The 20,562-nt window shown below is 33.9% G+C and overlaps 1 protein-coding gene across 1 annotated transcript; it reads left to right on the forward strand.

Moving 5' to 3' along the window:
- Positions 1–262: 262 nt before the first annotated feature.
- kibra (WW and C2 domain containing protein kibra) lies at positions 263–19,697 on the forward strand. Its single transcript, XM_090116902.1, has 18 exons — positions 263–829; positions 2,162–2,270; positions 4,423–4,597; positions 5,115–5,957; positions 6,289–6,394; positions 6,887–6,989; positions 7,551–7,646; positions 8,106–8,207; positions 8,566–8,683; positions 9,677–9,854; positions 10,357–10,510; positions 12,519–12,610; positions 12,952–13,094; positions 14,911–15,021; positions 15,415–15,522; positions 16,089–16,241; positions 16,909–17,100; positions 17,505–19,697. The coding sequence occupies exons 1-18, from the start codon at positions 278–280 to the stop codon at positions 17,797–17,799; spliced, it is 3,630 nt and encodes a 1,209-aa protein (XP_089973028.1). The 5' UTR covers positions 263–277; the 3' UTR covers positions 17,800–19,697.
- The last annotated feature ends 865 nt before the right edge of the window (positions 19,698–20,562 follow it).

The following is a 20,562-nucleotide window of genomic DNA, read 5'->3' on the forward strand; positions in this document are numbered from 1 at the left end:
AATTCTTTATTGAATGATTCGCGTGCGGAGGACACGGGACGAGGTCACGGCAGTCCGTTACGGAGCCGGGCCGGCATAGCTGACTCTGCGTTTCGTCGAACTTATTACGACAGATGGCCAAAGAGGAGGCGGGTGCGGGACGCCGGCCCTTCGGAGAGATCGACCTCCGAAATGCGCCCGAGATTGCATTCTTTCGGCGGCGCGGGCGCATTCCTCTGCGCGCCATCCGAGCTCCGCGCGTCCGCGCCAGTCGTCGCTCGCCCTTTTGGGGGTTAAGATGTGTCCGTTGCGACGGGCGTGCACAATGTGGTCCCAACCGCCGCCCCCAGAGCCCGAGCTGCAGCCGACGATCCGCGCGCGCGCCGCCTCCGTCGGCACCCACCCCTGCTTGCGCAAGTGTTCCCGGCAGATCGCGAGGATGGTGCGCAGCGAACCCTCCGAATATGGAGTCAGAGTTGACCCCACGTCCATTCGCCCTCCCGGTCTGTGCGTCCGCGACGAGCCGCAGTATCAAAACTTAGATGAACTGCGCAAGCGGCCGGAATACGCTAATCTGGATGAGATCAGTCGCGAGTTCGGTTATCGTTTGTGTCCGGAAGGTCAGAATTTGGAGGATGAAGCTATCTATGAGAATATACTGTCGGTTAGGCAGATTCGATCTGCGGAAGTGCGTTTAGTGCCAGTGTCGGAGGTGCCGTACTACGAAGGCCAAGGTTACGTGGCGACCCAGGTGCTGAGCAGGAATGGCACGTTCCCGCAGTGCCCGCCGCACACATGGAGCCGCCTGCAGCACGCCGGTCGGATGACGGGGTCGTTGCGGCTTTTCACTGTAAATATTTACTTTAATCATTGTTTAAATGTGGCTAAATATTCGTAGAATCAAAATCTGTATAGATAACAATTCTATCCAATCTACGAATAATGAATATACATATTCTAGAACTCTTAAATACTCGATCGTAATATAGGTTATTTTATTTTAACATCAAGTTAAATAATCCACCAGTAAGTCAAGTTCAATGTCGCATATTAGGGTGGCATTCGAGTCAGGTTTAGCGGAGCTAAAACCGGTGAGTAAAAGGTCGGTCTGTTAGCGGTAATTTCATTTATATACGAATTGAATTTCTTTCGCGAGCAGGATACGTAGAGATGCGGCCAGTTTTTGCACACATTCCGAGCAAAAACCTGCGTATAATGCCTTCTGTTTGCGCCCGCAAAAAACTAACTCAGTATTCGGTTTTAATAACTGGCTAATCTCCGAACTGAGGAATTTGTTATGACTCCGTGAAATATTTTGACCCTGTTTACGTTTAATTGCATATAATATACATGTGAGCTTCTTCACGTTTACACAGCCATGCCGTTTTTGAATTATCGAACTTTATGGGTCATTTTATTGTCGGAATACTTTGTTTTTCGCGGTTCTTTTGTGAAATACAATTAAATGTTATATGCTCGTTTTATGGGAATGTGAAGACGTGATATTTTATTATGAACAAAAGAAATATTTTAAAATTATATTTTTTGCTATCTTAACCAATGTATGTCTAGATTTTATTGGAATCTGATTTGTTTTCACATAGTTTAGTATATAGGCATATAAATTACATATTTTTATTAACTATTCAAAACCTGATTGATTGCAAATTATTTACTATTCGATTATAAAGGTCAGTTTATAGATTTATGAATTAAAATTCTAAGCTTCTTTGCAGCATATATTGGGATAACCTATGACGTCAAACAAAACTATAATTATTGTGTTTCAATTTAAATAATTACACGTCTGAACAATTGTATGTTTGACTTTTATTACCCGGATTTAGATGCTCAGTTAATTGTAGGTAGGTATATAAAATATTTATGTTATTATAGGATAATTATCAAGAGCAAAGAATAAAGTGGGAAAATAACTAAATATTTAATTAAATATTATAATCTTATTTCAAACCAGAATAATACTGTATCTTATTATATATTTAATTCGTTTAGTTTAATAAGATAATGCAAAAAATAAACTATTGTTTTTCATAATTTAGAATAAAATAAAATCTGTAATATCTCTAAATTTAAAAGAAATCCTATCCTAATTATCAAGTATTTTTCTTTAATTTTATTATTATCTATATGTATTTTAAAAATATTATTTCCTTTGTTACAGGCGAAACGAGAAATGTACGATGTAAAGAAGCAAAGGCTGTGTCTAGCTCAAGATGAGTACAAACATCTAAACAACGCATTGTCAACCCTCGCAGCTTCTAGAACCAGCTGTAAGTATTTGTATTTAAAAAACGGCTGAATAATTTTTGATGGAACTTTCGTAAATAGATAGTTTGGTACCTGAATGATAAAACGTGAATGTTCAAATTAAAAGTTAGGGCTTGCGGAATATGTTTACTATCATAGGACAGAATAAAATAATTCAAAAATAATAGAAATATTATTTTAAAATGAAAATCTAAACACGAATGCTGTAAGAATTCAAAGCGACTGCATAGAAAATCTATTATACCTAGTATTACTTATTAGATGACTATCGAGATTTCCTTTTGAATAATACAATAGATAATTTATTTGCATATCTGTAGAAAAGGTATTTTGTATGCGTGGTTTTTGTGGAATGTGAATAAAAGATAATTGAATTTTATCTGCAGTTATATTTATTTCGAAGTAATCTTCAACGGATGTAAAACGCAAACCGTATAAAGTTTTTTAATATTTAAAGTTAGGTATTTAGTTTTCAATATTATAGTATTTTTTTATTGTTAAGTTTGACATCCATACTAATATTATAAATGCGAAAGTAACTCTGTCTGTCTGTCTGTTACTCAATCACGTCTAAACTACTGAACCAATTTTTATGAAATTTGGTATGGAGATATTTTGATACCCGAGAAAGGACAGGCTACTTTTTATCCCGGGAAAATGATGTAATCCCGGAAATCCCACGGGAACGGGAACTATCCGGGTTTTTCTTTGACTGCGCGGGCGAAGCCGCGGGCGGAAACCTAGTAATAAATAATTTAAGACGAAATTATGGATTATTTGTCATTAGATAGGGATTTATTATAATAACGTGAATTTGAAATAATATTCTAATCAATATGCATAAAAAATTACTGGCAATAGCCAAATAGTTTGTTGGGTTAATAATATCATAATATTAAACTTTATAATACTACTAGCGGTCCGCCCCGGCTTCGCCCGTGGTACATATTTACGTTTTCTACGTAAAAACCATCCTCGTACTTCAAGGAATATAATAAAAAAAGAATTATCGAAATCGGTTCAGCCGTTCTCGAGTTATGCGCTTACCAACACATTTTGCGATTCATTTTTATATATAAGAAGATAAATACATAATGTATTAATATTATCGTTCATCCATAAAAAATGTAAAATCTGTAGTTTTTTGCTCACGTTTAGTTTACATTCAAAATACTTTGAAGGTTAGGTCATATCCATAAGACATTGAACTTTTGTGTTCAAGTTATTTTGTGTAAAGCGAAAATGCACAATTATGTCATTTAAGTTTAACATTTATTGTTTTATATTTAAATTTTTGTAAAGGTTAGTTTTAAGTAATTTTCTGGTGAAATACCTTATATTTAGGTATGTTAAATACAATGTAGCTTAATTAAAAATAAGCTGTATTGATTGTGCTGTTATATGTGCTGTGAACACAGTTTCAGCGTTTAGTCTGTTCACCAAATTCTTATTTAGGTAGAATCATATAAAGTTTATTTATTAACCAGACAAATCAATGTAAAATTAACACAGCGAATGATATCATTTTGTTATTTAACTAATATGATGCATTTACAAATTAAATGAAAATAAATAAATACTGAAATACATAAAAGTTATTGTTACAGAGATATTTTATCTTCTAGTTAAATTGCCTAATACAAACAAAGATTATTCAAATGTATTCGATGCAAGATTAGAAATTATAATGCACGTATCTCTGCGTACACGCCTTCTTCGAATTGTGTGTGATTACTTTCTTAATAGGATTAAATTTATTTCATAAGTATGCATATTTAATAGAAACAAACTGAATAATGCAATGCGAAACTATATTACTTTTTTCTGTCACTTCACTTTTGATTTACAAATATACAATTACCTAGGTATGTATTCAACTATTCAATTAAGATTTACAAAACCTTTTTTGAAACTTATATTTAATATTATTAAATTTATTTTTAAAATGTACTATATCCCATTCAAAGGTATTTGGTGTAGGAATTCAATAAAACACTTCAAATAAAATAAATAATAAATTTATTTTTATACAACAAACTAACTTGACAAATCTACAATAGAATAGGTACATTGTTCTATAGAAAATAAGTTTCATAGAACAAACTAAAAGTTTTTTATATACAGCGTGTTCTCTAACCCATGAACCCGTTGCAGTGTGTTCATCAACCACCTCAGTCACGACCACCTCAACCACCTCACGGCACGACCCAGAGCAGTTGCGTTGCGAAGTGACGCAAGCTCGCGGTCGTGTCGCTCAACTGCGCAAGGAGTTGCGGCAGGCGCGCGCTGAGGTGGCGTGCGCGAGGCGCGGCGTCGACACACTCGCTGAGTTAGTACCATCCTGTATATTAAATAACAGTTCGTAACATTACAGAAGCATTGCACATTTATAGATTTAAAATAATACTCTTGCTGGGTGAGTAATATTACACTTTTTACACTGTACTGTATACTATTTTTTTTTACTGTTTTACAATAATACACTTGCTGAGTTAGTACCAGCCTGTATATTGATTTAGATCATGTATACTAACATTTCGTAACATTACAGTACTTAGTAGTAAGAGTAAATTTTGTATACTGATTTTCAATATACACTTGTTGATTTGAATTCACGCCGATTTCTGAATATACCAACACTGATAAAATTTTGTCATATAATACTTGTAATTTAAAAACATTCTGTATAAGTAATGGAACATGTTAGAACACTACACCAATAATAACTTTTTTCCAAGTTTAATTTTAACAATTATAATTATTTAAATTTAAAAGAATTTACATGAAGGTAAACGATTATCTTATTATTTATATGAAATATACTAATATACATTTCTAATTTTCAGAGTGGAACAAAAACTGAGCGCACAGCAAGGATGTTACAACATAACCGAAGCTCAGGCCATCATGACTGAATTGAAGAACATCCAGAAATCCCTCACCTCGGGCGAGAAAGAGAGAGCAGATCTAATGCAATCACTAGCCAAATTAAAAGACGACCTTACAAGGTTGCAACTAGGCGAAGCTTCCCCAGACCTATCTACACTTAGCCTTCCTCAAGAAAAACTAAGCACTGCCTCGCAAACGGACTTATGTTCTGAATTAGTACCAATCGGTACAAGACTAGCAGAAATGGCGCGGGTTCGCCTCCAATACGACGAAGCCAGAAAGCGGATTCAGCAGATCCAACAACAATTAGCAGATCTAGAAGATAAAGTGCAGCCTGGTCAAGCGGAATCAGATAAGGACCGCTTACTGCTGTTCCAAGAGAAAGAACAGTTACTACGGGAACTTAGAAGCATTACTCCAAGAACGAGATCTAAGCAAGAAATGTGCGATATACAGTCGGAATGCAAAAGACTGGAGCAAGACTTGAAGAACGCATTCGAAATGTCCAACAAATGCATAGCGGATAGATTGAGGCTACACGAAGAAAAGCAATTACTGCTCCAGCAATTAAAAGACGCGTTGACATCAATGACGACGTTAGAAGGGCAGTTGAAAACGTTATCAGCGTCCACATTATCAGTGTCGAGTAGTTCGAGCTTGGGGTCCCTTTCGACCGCGAGTAGTAAGGGCTCTTTAAGCTCGGGGATCAGCTTTACGGATATTTATGGAGGGCCACAAATTGCTAGCTTCCAAGCGGATAAACCTATTGATATGGTCGATCTGCATAGACGTGTTGAGAGGTGAGTTTTTTTAATTATTTGGATGTTTAAGTAAATTTGATTAGATAATTTTTTTTGTCATGTCTTTGCGTGTACTATTATTAACATGCGTTGTAAAAGGGTTAAATTTTCAGAATTTTACTTTTTTAACTAGGTATATTAGTAGTGTTTTATTTACCTTAACGATTTAGTGCATAAAAAACAAATATTGGTCATATTTTTTTTCATTCTTTCGGTAAATTCAGATCACTGATCTACCTGTCTAAGAACAATCCATCCAACTCATTATAATTTGTTTTCTATTCTTTATATATTGTAAAATAATTGTGTAATAATTAATTTATTATTACAGATTGCTCCGAGGTTCAAGTGGGGAGGGTGGTTCTCAACCCTCTTTATCACCACGCAGCAGTTTGTCCTCCGCGAGTCCTCCACCACCACCACCCTCTTACACACAGGTGAATATTGCTATAGTTTCGCCTATGGTTTTGTTTATCGTTATTGAAGTGAAAACTTCTTTAGCGGCGTTGAGCACTTTTTCTGTAATGGGTATAAAATCTTAAACTCCCGTCAGGACACGTGACCTGATCGAAAAAGCGTAAGACGGATACCATTCCAAAATATCAAACATGCTCAACGTTAATAATCAAGTTTTCACTTCTGCCGGCACTCCCGGAGTGCAACCTGTCTTTTTTTGGGTATTTTTGTGTCTACGTCTTTAGTTGTGGGTTAGTGGCTAAAGATATGTCCTTGTCTGATGCTGTATGTCTATGTCTTCTGTATCTATGTCTATGTTTATTCAGTTGTTTATGGTATCTACATATATCTATACCTATAGCTTGGATATTGGGTATAACTTTACCCATATTATCTTTCAAATTTTTCCTAGTAATGTTCTTGGTAATTATTTTAGATTATTATTTAACTGATTCAAATATTATGTTTTCCAGGTGGAAAGACAAAGGCGACAACAACGGGAGTTAGAAGAGAAATTAGCTGAAATGCGGATAGGTGTCGCCACTGGGCTGAATGAAGTTACTGGATTGGCTACAAGTAAGTATTCAAATTATAGCAAAATCAATTGAGTTTACGTGAAATAAATGCCATCGTTTTGAAATTATAAATTTGATAAATGAAGGAGAGGAATTAAACTCCATACTAATAAAAATATTAAAGCCTACTTGCCCATACGTTTCACATGTTTGTTTGTATCCTTCTTCAACTAGGTCTATAGTAATCCACTTACATCTACGACTATGGCTATATTTTCTATGTCTGGTATTTCTATGATTTTGTCTACATCTATGTTTTTACTTATATCCATAATCCATAATCCATAATATCCATAATCCATAATAATATTATAAATGCGAAAGTAACTCTGTCTGTCTGTCTGTTACGCAATCACGCCTAAACTACTGACCCAATTTTCATGAAATTTGGTATGGAGGTATTTTGATACCCGAGAAAGGACATAGGCTACTTTTTATCCCGGGAAAATGACGAAATCCCACGGGAACGGGAACTATGCGGGTTTTTCTTTGACTTTGCGGGCGAAGCCGCTTGCGGAAACCTAGTATTTATATATAAATTAATCTAAAATATCTTTTCCAGTCCCCGTGCAAGTACAAGGGCCAGGCCGACCGGCTGAACCGCTATCACCAATTTCAGAGACTCCGCCACCATTATCACCCACTTGCTCTTCTAGTGGTAAGGAATAAATAAATATATATCCAAGATTAAATGCCAATACAATTTACAATGCTATAATATTACTTTCTAGCACAGTTATATAAAAGTACTTTATTAATTCAGATTTATATCTTACGTCGTTGGAGATAATATGACCCAATTTATCAAAATTTTAACATTTTACTTACATTTCAGAATTAATTTACCATTTGCCTTACTTTTTACTTCAGTATTCATTATCCCAGTTGCATAACAATTCCACTTTTAACAGTTTTCAATGCATCCGACCGTTTTTTAAATCTGCTATTTAATCTAAGTCTGTTGTTAAACGACCCTTTTTTAATCTCTTATTAAACCTAGCTTTATGTTTAAACTTAGCTGTGTGATTAAAACTTCCTTTATTATTATATTATTCCTGAGGCATTAAACCTACCTGTTTTAAACCCAGTTTTACTAAACCAAGTTTTTTGTCCCCAGGTACGAACACTAGATCTGTATCAGCGGCGGTAAGTGACGAGTCGGTGGCCGGAGATTCCGGTGTGTTTGAAGCTGCACAAGCTGCGGATTGCTCTAATGCGGGTGATTATTTTAATTAATTATTGTATTAAGTAAAAAGTGAATTTGATAAAAATAATTAACTTCTCAGAATAGGACCAAAAGCCCTTGATAGTTGATTGTGAAATTCAAACTTTGATAAAAGGAGACATATAATCAATTATTAATGGATAATGACTTGAAAAAAATATGAAGGCTTTGTGACTTTATGGAGTGAATTTATTATTCATTCGAAATAGGGGAATTATTTTTTACCGTATGAAAAACAATGCCAATCTTTTTTATCACGTCATATTATACGTTATTTTAAAATCTTTCTTTTTCACTTTTACAAAACTCTGATTATTTTTGTTATTTATTAACATGCTTTCTCCATTTACAGTGAACAGTGCACAAATTGAGATCAAATTGCGCTACTGTCCCGACGAGAGCGCGCTTGAGATCGGCATCATTCGCGCACGGAACTTACACGCGCTTTACATAGACAACGACACTGAGATGTAAGTTACTTACACTTAACTTAGTTAAGTTATCTAGTGGGGATTATGTTGGGTAAAACGTACTTTGTGGTATGGTAAAGTTTGGTTTATGTGGGATGATTATTGAGTGAGATATTGAGGTGCTTGTGTTTTGTGTTAGGGGTGCTTCAGGGATGTATGGTTGGTCCGCTGTTATTTTTAAATTATAGGTTTGCCTAGTAAATTCTTTCCGTTGATGTGTCGCTTATTTTAATCACTAAAAGTGTAGAAATTAAAGCCTTTAGTGGATTTTAAACGCGATTTATTGCTAAAGTGTGACGACTAATGTAACTTTTAAGGAATCATCATTTATTTAATACTAGCGGTCCGCCCCGGCTTCGCCCGTGGTACATATTTACGTTTTCTCTACATAAGAACCATCCTCGTACTTCAAGGAATATAATAGAAAAGAATTATCGAAATCGGTTCAGCCGTTCACACGTGATGCCGTGACAACGCGAAACGAGTGCGGACCCGCCGCCTTTTTATAGCTCCCGCCGCGAAGCGCGTCGAACGCGGCAACTGATACACAAAAATAATCCTTATGGCATGTAATTCACGCGCGATGACTTATAGCGTATTTCATGTATAACTTTGGTGTTTCTACACCGATTTACATGATTCTTTTACTATAACCTGCCCAGGAGTATGAAGAATAATTGTGCCAAATTTCGTTAAAATCCGTCGTGTAGTTTTTGTTTCTATAACGAATATACAGACAGACAGACAGACAGACAGACAGACAGACAGACAGACAGACAAAAATTTTACTGATTGCATTTTTGGCATCAGTAGCGATCCCTTATCACCCCTTCATAGATTTTTTTAAATATATTTCATGTACAGAATTGGCCTCTCTACAGATTTATTATAAGTATAGATTAGCTATCTGCTATATAACGCACTAACTTTACTTAATTCTATTGAATTAGATTTTTTTGAATTTTCATTTGAATTTGTATTTATTACTTTCAGTGCGGTTCGTGGAGCGCTAGTAGTGGGGGGTGGGGGTGGTATAGTGTTCAACACGCCAGCCCTAGCGTGGCGAGGGGCAACCCTAGTGTGGAGGAACAACCAGCGAGCCTCCATCGGCCCTAGAGCGTTGAGGGCTGCCACCTTGCAGATTAACTTGGCGTCTGATAGCGAGTGTTTGGTGAGTTATGTGAAAATATATTTGAATGTGTATTTCTTTGTTTTGTGGCTCTGCTTTTGAATAATTAAATTGACTGTTTTGATGGTAATTAATTTGTAAATTAAACAATTACTTGAGTACATTAAAGCTAAAAAAATATAAAAAGAGTTTTTTTTAGGTTGGATGACTTATTTATATAACTTAATTATATAAAAAGTATTTTAATTTTTACTATAGAAAATGATAACAAATATAAATTGTCGAATTTATCTAATCCTTTTAAACGTGTAATCTCAATTTGCATAACAAACTAAATGCAGTTTAAAACGAACTCGTTACATAATATTTTGATTGAATCTATTAATTGAAATGATGAAAACTAGCCAAATTTGAGTATTCGGCTATAGCCTTGAGTGCCATGTGAATATCTATAGGCGAGAGCGATTCTTACTGACTTCCATATATCTAAAACTGTATCTAAATTAGTTTAGACTTCTTCTAACATAAATTTGTTACCCTCCAGGGTTGTACACAAGTGAGCTTGGCGGATTTCGACCCAGACTCGACTTCACAAAAGTGGTATAATGTTTTGAGCTTCAGAAGTATGAGGAGAGACGAAAGTTCCGATGAATCTACTGTTATATCTTCACAAACGTCTACTCTTACTAGGAATAGAGGTGAGTTTTGTTCTACATTTATTATGTGATAAATTTTTAGTTTTTTTTTTGTTGGAATTAATACCTTAAACTTTGAAAAAAGGTTGTTGGAATGTTTTCCTTGAATTTAAAGCTGAAGGAATATGATGCTAGCTTGTTAATTTTATTTATTTATATTGAAAATTCTATAAACATTATTTTATTTGAAGAATTATGAAAAGAATAGAATGTATGAAGCCAAAAATGAACGCAAAATCATTTTTTACTAAGCTTACAAATACTAAATAGATAAAACTGAGACCATTACAATCAAATTATATTCTAAAAATCATAAATTTTTAGAAACACTTATCGCTTAACTATATACAGGGTGTCCCAAAAAGTAGTGATGAACGAAAGCTGGGAGGTAGAGGACCAAGAGGGCTATCCGAATCACCCCCATGTGTGTTATGCGATTTTTCGTATTTTCGGAGTTATTACATTTTTTTCAATTTTTCATCTTTCGCCGAGTACGATGAGATTTTTATTTATGGTGACGTGAATTATTGCGCTAGATGCTTGATTTTTTTTGTGTGCTAAGCTGAAAGATAGGCCAATTCAGTATGGTAACATTTACTATCGTTAGATCTTCGAATGGAATAAAAAAAAGAATTAAATGTCAAGAAAGATAAAATTACCCAGTATGTCCATAACTTCAAGGGCCCACAAAAAAATAAAATCACATAAAAAAGGTTTTCCATTTGGCTTTTAAAAACTTGCTCTATCGATCAGGTAGCTACCCTAAAAATTTAATTTTATTATTCTAAAGGCTTCAATCGAAAAATTGAAATCTAAATGTGGTAAGTGCAAAATTTTTATTAACATGATGATCAATAAAACCAATAAATAGGTGTTTAATTACCAGAATTTTTTTTAAATAGCCCAGCTGTTGCTCAATGCAAGTGCGACATCACCGTAAAAAGTTGTCTTTTAAATGTCTGAATGCTTTTTTATCATTTTCAATGGTTTCTTCTGCTACTATGAATTTCCGGGTTATTTCGTCCAAATTGTGGTATTCTCTCAAGTAGCCGAGGTCTTTTTAGTATCCTCATTAAAACAAATCAATGGGGTTTAGGTCGTGGGACCGTGGAGGCCAGGCTTTAAAGCAGGCATCACCGGCGCATGCGCAGGCTGCAACGACCAATCCATCTTTCAGAGTATTTTTGCCCTTTAGCCTGGCCTCCACGGTCTCCGGACATAAACCCTATTGAATTTTTTCCGTGGGAATACTACAAAGACGAGAGACTGCCACAATTTGGACGAAATAACCCGGAAATTCATAGTTGCAGAAGAAACCATTAAAAATGATAAAAGAGCATTCAGACATTAAAAAGACTACTTTTACGGTGATGTCGCACTTGCATTGAGCAACAGCGGGGCTATTTTAAAAAAAATCTGGTAATTTAACAGCTATTTATTGGTTTTAATGATCATCATGTTAATAAATTTTTCCACTTACCACATTTAGATTTCAATGTTTCGATTGAAGCCTTCAGAATAATAAAATGAAATTTTTAGGGTAGCTACCTGATCGATAGAGCAAGTTTTTAAAAGCCAAATTGAAAACCTTTTTTATGTGATTTTATTTTTTTATGGGCCCTTGAAGTTATGAACATACTGGGTAATTTTATCTTTCTTGGCATTTAATTCTTTTTTTTATTCCATTCGAAGATCTAACGATAGTAAATGTTACCATACTGAATTGGCCTATCTTTCAGCTTAGCACACAAAAAAAATCAAGCATCTAGCGCAATAATTCACGTCACCATAAATAAAAATCTCATCGTACTCGGCGAAAGATGAAAAATTGAAAAAAATGTAATAACTCCGAAAATACGAAAAATCGCATAACACACATGGGGGTGATTCGGATAGCCCTCTAAGTCCTCTACCTCCCAGCTTCAGTATATCACTACTTTTTGGGACACCCTGTATTATATAGTTCTACTTATTAAAATTAAATTTTAACGTATTTATTAATTTTGAGCAGGTCCAGAAAGTATGGCTGCCGCGGAATGTAACACGGAGTGCGGTGATGACTCCGCGTCTGATGATGATGAGGCTAGAGAACCACTTAATCAGGTGATTAATGATCATTTTTATAGAAATAAATATTAAATACATTAAAACTAGTTATAGGTTATATAATACTTAATATGGTTGGATAATTGGACAACATTTTTAAATGCTCTTAATGTTTCTACAACTTATATTGTTGACTCATGTCTTTGTGTGTACTTTGGTAAAATTGATTTGCTTTTTATTTTCTGCTTTTGCGTTACAAATCATATAAATAATTATCCTTAAATATGTTATAAATCCTATTATTTCCTCACCAGTATTAGAAGCTAAACTTTTACAAAAAATTTTATCTTTTACAATTTTTTTATAAAATAATACTAAAAATAAATTCCAATCAACAGATAGTAGAAGAAGATTCATTCGAAGACTACATTCCTGAAGAAGAATTAAATCTGGAAGAAGAATATCTTCCTTCCACCGCGGAGAAGGAAACCAACACTGAATGTAACTTTTGTCCGGAGGGCGCTAGGCAATTGCATAGACGGTGAGATTTTTTTATATATTATTATTATTGAAGTGAAACTTCTTTATCGTGGTTGGAAAAAAATTTAGTGTAACATTTTTTCGTTACGCGTGACATTTTGCCGTTACGCGCCATCTTTTTCTTATCCCTACCACGCGTGATTCGACGTATTTCTGTAAAGTTGCATATAGTAAATTATTTTTTGAAAAATAAGTTCGTAAAGAAGTTTCACTTCTTACGTGTGTACACTAGTACACGCACACATTTTTTTTGTGGTTAGAGAAGTTAAGGATATTTGTTTGTAGTTAACTTATGGGGATAAACTTATATTATATTATAGGATATTTGCTAATAGTCGTTTATATCAACAAAATTGTTGTAGGCTATAAATATAACAATGTATTAAGTCAGCTTAGCTGCAACCAGTGAAGCCAAAAAATTCTAGTATCATTTCATATGGAATTCATTTTTCCTATTTTGGCAGATATATAAATTCCAGATACAACTAAAGTATAATTTTAAAATACATTACATTACATAGTATACCATTTTTAGTGGAGAATGTTCCATTTCTTGAAAAAAAAAGATCACCTCTAAAGCATTTTGGAATATATTTTTCCTATTTTCATCGTAAAAGACAAAAAAAGTTGTGTGGTTTTATGAAACCACGGTAAAAGTGAAACTGTTCGAACGGTTCCGAACACTGCTTTGTGTAGCGCATGTCGCGTGACGGTCGGCTGCCGAGTAGGTATACCTACTCGGCAGCCGCGATACACGCGACATGCGCTACACAGACCAAAAAGTTTGAGACGATGTAATAAAAGTTTCACTTTAAAAATCTAGAAAATTCCAAGCCTGCAAACAAAAAATTCTCCTCCAGATATTATATGAAGCGTTTCGAAGCGGACGGCCGACCTCAGGAAGGCAGGCCGCTAGCAAAGTAACTCTGTTACTGTATATTACCTGTATATATACTTAGGTACGTCTGTCTGTACGTTTGCACGGACTAAATAATAATAAAAAAAAGATTTAAAACGCCATTTTTTGTTGTGTCTCGATGTTCGCTTGTGTGTGCACTTATTAAAATAGGTTTAAGTGAAGATTGTTTTGATGTTGTTGGCTGTGTGCACTAATTAATAAAAATTGACATGATTTACATGAAAAAATTGACATGATTTTTTGATATTTTTCCATCTAGGAAGTTATAGGGGAAATATAGGAATTGCTGTAGATGTTTTTCGAAAAAAGTTTTCTAAAAGTCTTTTTCAATCTGTGCGTTGCTGTTTTACATTTCATGCAGTTTTTTTTTTCTAAAATATTAACATCTTAAATAGGTGTTTCCTAATGATCTCATTCTTCTTTTTATAGTCTATTTTTTCAGTCGTCATACCATTTTAATGGTTTTCTTTTTCGTCATATTATGTTGAAACCTAAGGTTGAGACAGAATGTCCACTATAATAGTAACTCGATTTTTTTCTTCTCTAATAAAGCTTTGTTTTAGCATGATTGATTGAGTGTTGCATGAACAGAGAAATCTAACATAAAAATATATCTTCCATTAAAAAGGTTGCATGGCATGTCTTGTGTCATATATTATGCCTTTTTCTATAAAAATTTTATTCCCATATTTATGAAATTAAAATGTTTTGAAGTGAAGCTTCTTTAAGTGCGTTGAGAGTAAAGTTTCAAAGTTGCGTCATGGCAATACGGTCACCGACAAGGCGACGATTTTGGTATCGCCAAAGAAGTTTCACTTCTGACACGTGTGCTTGCACACTTTTTTGTTTTTTTTACTCATATTGTGATCAAGATGTAAATGATGATTATTTTTTACAGGAAAAGTCAGCAAGTAAGCACTAACCAAGAGGAGTCGTTGGCGACTATAAAGCGATCTCAAACTTTCTCACCACAACCGCAGAGTATCGGCAAAGGGCATTATATTTGTAGGTTGGTACTATTCTGAATTTTTTTTAGTTGTATTTCCTTATAATGTTGAACTTATTAACGCTTTAAAATTCAATTATCTTTGATACATCAGCCCTTGACTATTTAGTTAAATTCATCATCCAATTAATTCTGTTCCTCGTATCCTATGGTCTATGGTTTTGATATTATCTATTTCGTTTAATTCAATTGCAATTCCATATAGAGATGAATTGTCCATTTCTATTCAAATTCATATTAAACCATTCAAACTTCTTTTAATGTTTTTTCTTGATTTACCATCGGTGTATTAATTAAATGAAATTCATTATCTAGACTGAACCTTTCCGAGCTCCCTTAATATTTTTTCTTGATTTTCTCATGGATATATTAATTAAATTAACTTTAACTATTCAGACTAAACCGTTCTGAGTCGGACTCTTCCATGTGGCAAGGCGCTCGCCGCCCGCCACCGCCCGCTGGTATTCCCTTCGATAGAACACTACGGGAACGACGCTCGCTAAGGTGTGTTTAATTTTTTTTAATTATAAAATAATTATGAAATTTGTGCTAAGTTTCAACATAAATATAAGGTTCAATAAGTTTGAAAAATAAAATATCGACGCAGATTTTTTAAATTTTGTGAACTTTTTTGAAGTAAAAAATATGTTTAAAGCACTTTAAATGAATACTTATTAATAAAATTTTGGTTGGTTGTGACCATTTTCTGAAAACTATTGATCCGATTTTGATGCAGACTTCAATTATTGATTTGTTCGAATTGTTGCCTAAAAAATTCTAAATAAATAACAGTAAAGTTTCTATGTCTGTATAATATTATATTAAAATCTAAACTACCAAAAAAAAAGACGGGTTGCACTGGGGGAGTGCCGGCAGAAGTGAAAACTTGATTATTAACGTTGAGCATGTTTGATATTTTGGAATGGTATCCGTCTTACGCTTTTTCGATCAGGTCACGTGTCCTGACGCGAGTTTAAGATTTTATACCCATTACAGAAAAAGTGCTCAACGCCGCTAAAGAAGTTTTCACTTAAAAAAAATATTTTTTAACAAATCGAATCTTATACCAGATGGGGCCGAGCCCGCAGTGCAGTAGTACGGCACAGCTCGAGACAGCGCAGTGCAAGAACATCTTTGGATCTATCCCTAGATCTAAAAGCACATTCGTCGAGGCTACAAGATCTAAGGCAGGAGATACAGCATCTCACGCAATTGAAGAAACGGTAAATTTTTTTCAAGTATTTTCTAGGAAACTTATTTAAGAAATGAATATCTTGTGTAAAATAAGTGTTATAATTTATAAAGGAAAACAAATCTCTAGCGCTAACTTATTTGGTTTGTTCAAATTTTTGAAAAATGGTTAAAAGGCAAATAAATTCTTAAATCAGGGCATGAGTTTTAGGATAAGTGATAAGGGTTAAAAAAAAGTAAAAACGTGAATGTGATTTATTATATAAAACTAGCTGTGCCCCACGGTTTTTCCCGCATTGCTCCGCTCCTGTTGGTCTTAGCGTGATAATATATAGCCTATAGCCTTCCTCGATAAATGGGCTATCTAACACCGAAAGAATTTTTCAAATCAGACCAGTAGTTCCTGAGATTAACCCTTCAAACAAACAAACTCTTCAGCTTTATAATATTAGTAAAGATGTAAATTTAATAAATTCAAATTTAAACTCAATCTTTATTTTAACCATTAGATATCTTCCAGATTCCTTTATTTCATGCTGTAATCTACCTAGATATATTTTACTAGCTGCTCCTAACACCGAAATAATTTTTCAAATCGGATCAGTAGTTCCCGAGATTAGTGCATTCAAACAAACAAACAAACTCTTCAGCTTTATAATATTAGTATAGATTAATTTCTTATACTATTATTTCTTCCAGGCTAGAAGAAGCCTGTGCAGCTGGTGACCCAGCAGTAGCAGCGTGGGTGTCACAAGACGAAACCCTCCGCAGGCTAGTTGGCTCGCCCCCAGCTAACGAGCGAGTGACTCGCCTGTTCCAGCGCACTTGCCGGGATGTGTATCGACTTAGGAAGTCTAGACAGGGGAAGAAACCGGATTTGGTGACTTTTAAGTAAGTATCTAAGTGTTAAAATGTGAGTTATAGGCTAGAAAGTGAAAAGATGGTAGAGGTAGGAAAAATTAGGTCTGGTGACTTTTAAGTAAGTATTTGTGAAGTAATAGTGATAAAAAAAAGCTCGAAACTACCAGAGATGATGTTGGAAGCAGAAGAAACCAAATCTGGTGATGTATAAATTGATATATTAATATATCTATGCAAGCTGCCATTTAAATTAAAAAGAAAAATTGATGGCCTACAGACTAAACTAAAAATTAAGAAAACCATTTAACTTCGTCTCTTAAAATATGAATATGATGAGGAAATATGGCAATATAAAACCACTTTATAATATTCTCTATTTTGACCTTTTCATTTAAGATAATTTTCAATTTATTAACAAATTCGTCCCTTTACAGAGAGAAAATGGCATTCTTCACGCGACCAAAAGCCACAGTGCCTGTACTACCAGACGACATGAACTCGGAAGACGATTGGGAACAAGACTTGGAAGAACGGTCTACTCCCGATGGACGGTCTTCTAAGACCTCCTTCGAGAGACGAGAACAGGCGACTCAAGAAGAACAAGTAGTCGAATGCAAGAACCCATGTATACCTGAAGATACTTTTGAGAATCGGGACTTGAAGGTCAAAGAAGACGATGAGGTTAGGTACGATTTTGTCGTCGATAGAGTACTTGGTGTTCAAGTTTAGAAAGCTGGTAAATTCAAAATAAAATATAAGGAAATAAAGTTGGTGTATTCAAAATGTTTGAAAATTTTAAATTGACATTGTTGAGGGTAAAGTTATTTTGGAAAAGTCCAATAATGGAGAATGTTGCTAGCGTGAAATATTGTTTAATTCTTTGGTAGTTATTGTTTCGATGTTCTAATGATTCCTAAATGTATATTTAAATTCCATGTAGTTGAATATTTTATAAAAATTATTATTAAAAATTGGGTCATCTGGGTACGAGGTCTGGTTTTGATCTGCGATGTAGTATTGTCGATATTGAATGCCATTTTAAGATATTATTCGATGTATTCAGTAAATTATTTCGTCGATATCCTAATATAGAACTATAGTAGAAAATGGTAGAAATTAGTAGATTTCCAGTAAAGTGTTGACACTTTGGCACCATTATTGTTCGTAATTACTGTGATTTTTATTGCCTATTGAGATTTCTGCTTAAAGACTGAACTGAAAGTGTTTTATTAACATATATATTTGATATTGGATATACATAACGTACGAAGTGGGTGCCATAACAGTTCGGTTTGTTCAAAATGATGTTACGTTTATATATTTTATATGTGTATGCGGGTATGTTAAGTGCCTATAAAGAGATAAAAACTTTGTAGAAGTGTATGAGTGCTCAATGTTTTGAATGATTTATTAAATTGCCAAAATGTATATGATGGTAATAAAGTATTTTCTATAGGTTTTAATTGTAAACATAAAATACGTAATAGACCAACTGTATTAGGTATTATATGATGCCATATTTGGTATCATAAAAACTAGCGTTGCTATTTCAAGCAGCTAAGTTTCCTTTCATTATCAATTTTAATGTATATTCGACGTGAAATTTTATTTTAACGTTAAAAAAGAAAGCTATTTAGTCGTTTTATGAGCACTTAACAAACCCATAGTAATGATTCGTACAAAAAAGTGCCTTATTCGGTGCCTGAGCGTTCGTGCCATACGGGCAGACGTACAAGCGGTGAGTCACAATATATGCCAAAATATAGTGGGTTCGGTTCTCGCGGCGGCCCATAGTAGACCACCGAATAGCTTGGCCAAAAACGCTTTGTATATGGCGTGGGTTCGTGTGGGTTGACGTGTTTTGGGCTGTGTTTCTACCATTTTTGTATGGTAGAAATGTGGTAAATGGTAGAAATGGTGTAGTTTGGTTGGGGAGTGATATCGAATGTCTGTGTAGTTGTGTATAGAATTATGATTGTAAAAGTAAACTTGTAAATCTGAAAATGTATCCGAATTAGGATGTGTAACTATTTTAATTAGAAATGTTGCCAAGTAGAAATACAGCCCAACTCATTAATTAAATTATTCATTCCTTGACTATTATTTAATTTAATGTAGCTTCGAATCATTAACAAAATCCAATCATACATTTAACAAAAAACTACCAAATTGGTAGAAATTTGTAAAAATGTTTCGAGGCTACATTTTGACGTTGGAAAACGTGCAATAAGTTATGTGTAAATATTTCACTGATCATTGTATTTTAACCATTCGATCTGAATTTTAACTGATCAAGTTTCTCATTTCATTTAGTTATTTAGACGGTCCATAACTTTAATGTAAATTATGTAAAATGTAAATATGAGATTAAATAAGAATTCTGATTATGTTGTTCTATTACGAATAATTGTTTGTATTAAGTTTTTTTTTATCAAATAGTAGTAAGTAGGATGTATAAATGTATATTTTATAAGTTTTCTTTGTAATTACGTAGGTGAATTTGGATTTGCCAAAATAATATATATGTTTTAATTCTTCCATTAAACAAAGGGATTATATTTTGTAAAGATGCCAATACTGACGATAGCAGTTAATATAAAAGTGAAAATAAAAATAATAAATTAATATTTTTCGTTTTATTAAACCCCATATTACCATATTATATTATGCGATTTTGAGTCATTTTCTTGTGATATAAGCATAATTACCTAATTAATTTATAGTTATATACCGTTATATACCTTTAGTGCCAGTAGTATAAAACGCCATTAATATACATAATGCAGAGAAAATGTGAAAGGCTACACTATATAAATTATAAGGAGAAGAGAATTTGTATTTTTATGTGAGTGTCTCATTATGTTTGTAAATTGTAATGACAAATCTCAAAAATATCTTAACTGAATTTGAAAATAATTTACTTGGAGGAAACATTATTAACTTAACTTGGAGAATATATTTTTTTTGTTTTTAATATTAATTTTTACACTATACAGTACACATGATCAGACTTCTAAGTAAGATGTCATATTTCAACTATCGTGAATGAAAAAGGCACAAATGAAAATACTCCCGGAGCGCTAGTAATCTATCTACACCTTTTAACTTATAATGTTATTGTAGGTTGATATAAAGTTTGAACGAAGCACAGTTTTTTAGAGCAAAGCAACCTCACGATTTGGAATATTAGCAACGGCGCCATTACGGCGGCACCAAGTTACTGTATTTAATGAATTTAATGTGTATATAAGAAAGTACCTACTATATACATCCTTCTACAGTTTCCATAGAAAGCAAATAACATATTTGAACACATAAAATCGATGCAATTAATTTCAAATTTTTTCCCAAATAACTTCATATTTTCACCAACCTATAAATACAGTAAAAACATTTAAAACTTGCCAATCATACAGGACCATTAAACACAACAAACCAGGTATTTTAGAAACATGTAACTCTAGGTGAACGTTATAGGCAAACCTCGCATAG

Source organism: Colias eurytheme, chromosome 26 (genome assembly GCF_061535395.1).
Source record: "Colias eurytheme isolate Ceu_HAF_F1 chromosome 26, ilColEury1 Martin Lab GWU primary, whole genome shotgun sequence".
NCBI classification, from domain to species: domain Eukaryota; kingdom Metazoa; phylum Arthropoda; class Insecta; order Lepidoptera; family Pieridae; genus Colias; species Colias eurytheme.

Coding starts and splice junctions, on each gene's coding strand:
- kibra (XM_090116902.1), top strand. CDS start 278: ATGTGTCCGTTGCGACGGGCGTGCACAATGTGGTCCCAACCGCCGCCC. Junction 830..2,161: donor GGTCGTTGCGGCTTTTCACT/GTAAATATTTAC, acceptor CCTTTGTTACAG/GCGAAACGAGAAATGTACGA. Junction 13,095..14,910: donor GCTAGGCAATTGCATAGACG/GTGAGATTTTTT, acceptor TATTTTTTACAG/GAAAAGTCAGCAAGTAAGCA.